We start from the raw sequence: 7013 nt of genomic DNA on the forward strand, positions 1-7013 counted from the left end.
TATTTATTTTTATAACTCATGATAGCTTAAATTATTAATTATTTTAACTTCTAACTTATGTCATAACTTATGATAACTTATGATATTAATTTTGTAACTCATGTAATCTCTAAAATGAATAAGGGTTACTAACTTATGTCATTGATTTTAATAATAAAAATCAATTAATTTATTAAATTATCATAAATCCTATTGGTTAGTAACCCCCTTGATGGATGTTAGATAAATAAGGCATAATTCAGAGAATTGGTCATCTCTCTTCTTAACACACCTCGTACATTTCCCTCAATCAGAAAGTACATAAAGTTTCAAGGGATTAGAGAGATAAACTCCATCTCTTCAAGATCAAATTTTATCATCATGAATACAAATATGCGTGACTTTATTATATATATGTGAAAATCATGAATTTAAAAGATCTTGGCTATTATGTACTTTAAAATTTGTGTCATAAATGTTAAACATGAATTTCTAACATGAGATTGATGTGGTTTGTCCTTGACTTAAAGGACAAGAGAATGAGTTAGCGGGCAAGTGCCAAAATATATTCACGTTATGAATGTGGAACATCACCTAGAGAATATATTCATATTACCAATGATGTTGAAGCTATGCAAATGATTGCTTCATTCAATGAATATGTCTGAGTTGAGGTAGCGGGCAAGTGTTGGAAACATTCTATAGAGCAATTTGACAAAGAGAATATATGTTTATAAATGTGGGCGATGCAGACTCGGAGGCGACCATAAAAATACTTGTAAGAATTCATTAAAAATTTTTATTAGATATATCTCACTTTAAAAGTTATCACAATTTTATTAATAACATCAATATTTTTATTAATTATTATTTTTATGTTTTATATCAATATTTTATTAATTATTATTTTGATGTTTTATATCAATATTTTTATTAATGATTATTTTAATGTTATCTCCCACTCAATATTATCATGTCAAAAAAAAGATAAGCGAAATAATTGAAGAACATAGAGAGTCATAACTAACATCTCTTTTTCTACCATGCCCAAATGTTTAACATATGTATTATTACAATAAAATTAATATCTCTTACGTGACATTGTTGTCAAAATTTATTACCTTTTAAATGGTATTGTTATCAGTTGTTAATGTGCCTTATATTAATAGACATTTACTTCATGTTCTAGTAAAAACAACAATCAATGGGGTACACCAACATGAAGATGAACATTATTGAGCATATAAATTTATGAATGATTTAGTAAATAAATACAGTTGAATAAAATGCTTGTACAAAAGGAATTCTTAAAAATATATATATAATAAAATAATCCAAAATTACATGATAAGTCAACTACTATAATCCAACTTGTTTGTACATAATTTAATGTTTAAATAACAACTAAAAAGGAGATACCTAAAGTATAAAATTGTGTTGTTGCAAATAAAAAAAGCATGCTTATACTTCTATATTTCTCGAGAAAAAGTCAAGTATACACAAGCACAACTAATACAATATTGTTGTGCTAAAGAAAATGGAGCATTATATTTGAAATAAAACATGCAGGCTACTTAAAATACACAATTCACGCGTTGTTCCAAATAAAAAACATGATTGCACTCATAAAAGACTCAAAATTATTAATGCAAGTTTTCTAAAGCACGGTTATGCTGTTTTAAGGAAAAAAAAAAACACTGTTGTGCTCCAAATTTTCTTGTGCAAAAGTTAAAAAATTCATAAGTACAACCAATACAACATTGTTGTACATAAGAAAATGCTTTATAATTTATTGAATGCAGCTATCAAAACAAACAAATGCAAGCTTCATGAAGTACACTAGCGTTGTTCCAAATAGAAAACCGGGTCACACTTCTAAATTCCCGGACACAAGTAAGGAAATCTAAAAATACAATTAATATAACATTGTTGTAAAAATAAAATGCTGCATTAGAAAGTTCTATGTGTTCACATATATAACACAAACTTTTAAATTTATCATTTATGAAGCACTGAGATCAAAATTTATTAAGTGATGCTAAATGCCATAATGCAAAAGAATTCAGGTAGTTAGAAACAAGGAAAAAATATTACAGTAGATGGTGAAACTACTCTCTCATCCTAGCTTTAAATATGATTCATCAGTAATAAAATCGAAGGATCATCGCGAAGAAGGAAATGACACAGACGGATTTTATGGAGGATTTAAACAACCCTATTATAAGGTTGAAATATTTACATGGGAGCATATATGGCCAACAAACATTTTGGAATAGGCCTTACAATCTTTGATGATTCGTTCAATTAATGCTTCTTCTCATACTTTTTAAAATACACAAATCCCTCTATAATACCATTCAACAAGAATGATAACCCCCAAATGAAGCAATCAGGTTACTGATACAGTAAGGGGGTGTTTGGTAGCTCTTTTTAATCATGATTTACCCTACATTAATGTAAATCCCACGAGATTTAAAAAACAGAAAGTTAAATATGAAAGGTAGTTAATTCCTTTTTTTCGGTCATTCGCAACACAATCTAATTTTTTTAAAAAAAATATATTGATAGTCGGATTTAGTGAGCTGTTATGTAACAAATTTAGAGCAGAATTTAACATGGATGTAGACTAAATATTGTAAAACAAACATTTTGGAGAAAATAAAGTCACGAATTTGATAAATCCGGTCTTGCGAATTTCAGCCGTAAATCCTAGATTTATTAAGCATCGTGAATAGATGGATTTATGGGATTTAGGGGATAGAGCTATTGAGATTTACCTGGATATAGATAGAACTTCAATGGATTTGTCGGATTTACATGATTTCATTGCTAATAAGTTTTCATGTTTAAGGAATTTACTAAATCATAATAAGTTAAATCTCATTCGTTGCATACAACCCCTAGAGAATTTAAGGAAAAAGAGCTCTGATCACATAAGCGGAGCCAAACATCATGAAGCGATTTAACATGACTGCATGAATTCAAGTTTACAAAATTTACTAAATCCTTCAAATATAAGAACTTATTTGGAGAAGCGATGCCGCTTAGTTTCTCTCTCAGTTACTAGAGCGTTATTTACGTACATCATACACATGCAATTCTGCTTGTGTATGACCTCAAATAACCTCCTAATAACTAAATTATTGGGGGTATTAACTCAATAACATCTCAATAACCTCTCAACAATTCATTAATACATTCCGCGGTTCGACACTAATCTTATTTCCTGTCATTCGAGGGTTTTGTGAGATTATTGAGAGTATTAAGCCCAATAACAACGAGATAACCCTCCAATACCCACTAGAATAACCGTCATAAACACATCATTTTGTGTGACCACGACATACATAAATATTTTTCGATGCATTTCCAAACTCTTTATGAACTGCTCGTAAGGATCTTTTGCCGGTGGTCATTGCTATCTGCTCGTAAGGATCTTTTGCCGGTGGTCATTGCTATCGCAATAGCTCACTGTTATCATGTCACTACAGAGATGTCCAAAACTACACTTAGGAGATAGATACAAGGGTCTTGTGTGATCCGGGGTTAGCGGGGAGCAATAGCGGCAAATGAGCGAGAGACGGAGCTGAGTGCTTCGCTGTTTCAAACGAGCCGTAAATTCGGAATTTTGCAAATCAAGCATCGAACCGCAAAGCCACTGATCTCTATCAAGCTTCCCCTAGCTAGAAAACTAAGCAGGGCAGACGAAGGTCTCCAATGGGGTTCAGCCGTTTCCCCCTCCTTAAACCCACACTTACTTCAGTATCTACTGCTTCTCTCTTTTCAAGCATCCCTTCGTCATGCCCTTCCTGTACGAGGAGCCAGCACCGAACTTCCACCAGCCGCCGTCTCTGCACTATGTCTTCTAACTTGCCTATTCAGGTTCGTTCTCGCCCTTTTCCTCCTTCGCATTCCAATCATGTCCTCTTACTCGACGCCTTCCTTCCATTATCCCCTCGCTGTGATACAGGGCTTAATTAGTGGAGACCACCATTCCTCCGCCATAGTCGACGGCCTTCTGGATTACCTAAACGAGTCGTGGACGCAGTTCCACGCCACCGGTGGGCGATGCATCTATTAATTCTTGATTTTGGTTTATTTTTTTGATGTTAGGTCAGTCTATAATGTGCTTTATAGTTTCATTTTGTTCTTTTTGACAGCTGAAGCCAAGAGGCAGTTGATTGCTGCGGGGTTCCAGCTTCTGGACGAGAATAGTGACTGGAACCTACAGCCAGGTGGCCGATACTTTTTTACGAGGAATATGTCTTGTTTGATTGCCTTTGCTGTTGGAGGCAAGTGAGTAATGCTTTTTTATTTTATTTTTTTATTTTTAATGGCGATGCTTTAGCCTCGTATAAAAGTGTTTTTGTGAATCTGAGGAGGGTGTTATGTGCAAACATTTTCTGTTTACGGAGTTTGCCGAGACATTGAAAACTGAGATTGCTGAAAATGATTGCTATGGCAATGTCTAGAAACTAAGAGCAGCAAGGCTAAGAAGATCTAAGGGGCTGTTTGGTTGCAAGCAGGATTTAACTTGAATAGGATTTAGCAAATCCTATAAATCTGGATTTGTCAAATCCGTCCTACTAGTGGAGTTAGTAAATTCAGATTTACGGGTGAAACAAGAAGAAAGCCGGATTCAACCATCACTGGATTTAACTTGCAGACATTTATATGTTCGGCTGGATTTACGCTAAATCCAGCTTAAATCCTATTAGAAAGGTGCTACCAAATAATCCCTTAAGATTCATTTGTTGCTCACAAATGTTTTGATGTCTAGAGTTGGACATTCAACTGATGAAATTCCGATGAAGTACTCTAGTTTTCTGATGCAACTAGTTTGAAGTTATATAGACTTATTGTATAAAGCTGTTCAAATCATTTATGACATAGTGAAAAGTCCATTTATTCATATGCCTTATTTATAAATGATTTTACGTGCCTTTATTTTATTTTAACATGAAAGGGACCACTGGTCTCTTAATACATTTTTACAATTAATTACTGAATTAAGTATCTTTCAAATGCTGATCTGAAATATGATTCCATTCTAGCATATTGCAGGAAAGATCCAGCAAAAACTTTTAGGAAGCATTAATGCTACTGTCTGGCTCGAAAAGAAAGACTTCATTTTGATGGAAAGGCTTTTTTTTTCGAAATTTAATCATAAGTATATCAGACACAAAGGGCGCAAGCAGATTCCACAAGTGCCCTCTTTTGAGATAATATCTCCAACTCACAATTTTTTTTATTTAGGGGTCATCTGGGATCACTTTTGATTTTTTATTTTTGTGTCTGATTTTTTTGTTTATATTTTTACTTAAAATGAAACATGTTCGGTATGTTATAACTTGGTTAGTTATTTTTAAAACACTCAAAACAACATACAAGTGTTTTTCAAAGCAAATTAATTTTTTTTAAAGATAAAATATAAGAAGTTATGTTATTAAAATTGGTTTAAATGTAGAAGCTTAGAGAACTGTGAAAATTATCAAACGACCCACAGAGAGTTTAAAAGAGCAATATGTGACGCTAAAAATTCAGCTTTTAATGATCTTTATAATAGATTAGATACTAAGGAGGGTGAAAAATATATGTATAAACTAGCCAAGCAAAGAGAAAAGAAAAGTAAAGATTGAACTCAAGTTAAGTGTATTAAAGATGAAAATTAAAAAGTGCTTTTATTAGAAAAAAATAGTCAACATAGGTGGGTTAGTTTTTTTGATAAACTTTTTAATGAAGTTTCTGAAAATAAAATCGACCTTAGTGATTTTAATATGATTAATAATAATAAAATGTTTCATTTTTACCGTCGCATTATTAAAAAAGAAATTGAGGAGACTTTAAAGAAAATCAAGGGTGGAAAGTCTGTAGGACCTGATGATATTCCAAATGAAGTATGAAAATGTTTAGGAGATTTGAGAGTTTCTTGGCTTACTAAAGTCTTTAATATTATTTTAAAAACTAAAAAGATGCCTAAGGAGTGGAGGAAGAATATTTTGGTCCTCATTTTTAAGAATAAAGGGGATGCATAAGAGTGTGCAAATTATAGAGGAACTAAGTTGATGTGTCATACTTTAAAATTATGGGAGAGGGTAATTGAACATAGGTTAAGACGTATTACAAAAATTTCTCATAATCAATTTGAATACTTCTGAGTAACAATTTTGGTTTCATGCTAGGAAGATAAATCATGGAAACAATTTTGTTACAAGACAAGTAATGGAGAAGCGTAGAGAAAAAAGAAAGGAACGCCAATATGCTTTTAATTTTAATAAGCTTAACAATAAATATGATCACAAACACAGAGAATTAATTTTGTATAATTTAATACATTGACCTGCATCAAAGATATCTTGGTATTATATATATATGTATATTACAATAAGTTCACATTATCTTTTTGCTTTAGTTATGGATGGTCTTAGTGGAAATTTACAGGAGGATGTACCTTGGTGTATGTTTTTTGCTGATGATATACTTCTCGTGGATAAGACGAGAGAAAAATCCCAGGAAAAACTTGATTTATGGGGGTCTATATTGGAGTCTAAAGGCCTTCATTTGAGTAGAACTAAAACTGAATACATGTAATGTAATTTTAGTAGTAGTTCTAGTGATAGAAGTATAACTTTGGGTGATCAAATTATTAAAAGGTATGAACGATTTAGATATCTCGAGTCTGTTGTTCAAAGCGATGGTGATATAGATGAGGATGTTAATAGTAGAATTCAAGTTGGTTGGTTGAAGTGGAGGAATGCTTCGGGCCTTTTGTGTGATAGAAAAGTAGCGCTTAGACTGAAAGGAAAATTTTATAAGACGTTGGCGAGGCCTGCAATTAGGGGTGTAAACGAATCGAACACGAACGAACAATGCTCATGTTCGTGTTTGGTTCGTTTGAAATATAGTCTGTTTGAAATAGGCTCGTGTTCGAAATTGTTCGTGAAGAGTCTGTTCGTGTTCGGTTCGTTTTTGTTCGAATTGTTCGAATTGTTCGAATGTTCAAATTGTTCGAATTCGTAATGTTCGAAATGTTC

The 7013-nt window shown here is 32.4% G+C and overlaps 1 protein-coding gene across 2 annotated transcripts in view; it reads left to right on the forward strand.

Moving 5' to 3' along the window:
* Positions 1-3435: 3435 nt before the first annotated feature.
* LOC110024941 (probable aspartyl aminopeptidase) overlaps positions 3436-7013 on the forward strand; it is an 83210-nt gene continuing 79632 nt past the window's right edge. For both annotated transcript variants that reach the window (XM_020725139.1, XM_020725140.1), the window contains exons 1-3: positions 3436-3861; positions 3950-4040; positions 4140-4275. In XM_020725139.1, coding sequence (XP_020580798.1) covers positions 3697-3861; positions 3950-4040; positions 4140-4275 — 392 coding nt within the window. In that variant the 5' untranslated portion in view covers positions 3436-3696. The remainder of the gene's footprint in view (positions 3862-3949; positions 4041-4139; positions 4276-7013) is intronic.

Source organism: Phalaenopsis equestris, unplaced genomic scaffold (genome assembly GCF_001263595.1).
Source record: "Phalaenopsis equestris unplaced genomic scaffold, ASM126359v1 Scaffold000281, whole genome shotgun sequence".
NCBI classification, from domain to species: Eukaryota; Viridiplantae; Streptophyta; class Magnoliopsida; order Asparagales; family Orchidaceae; genus Phalaenopsis; species Phalaenopsis equestris.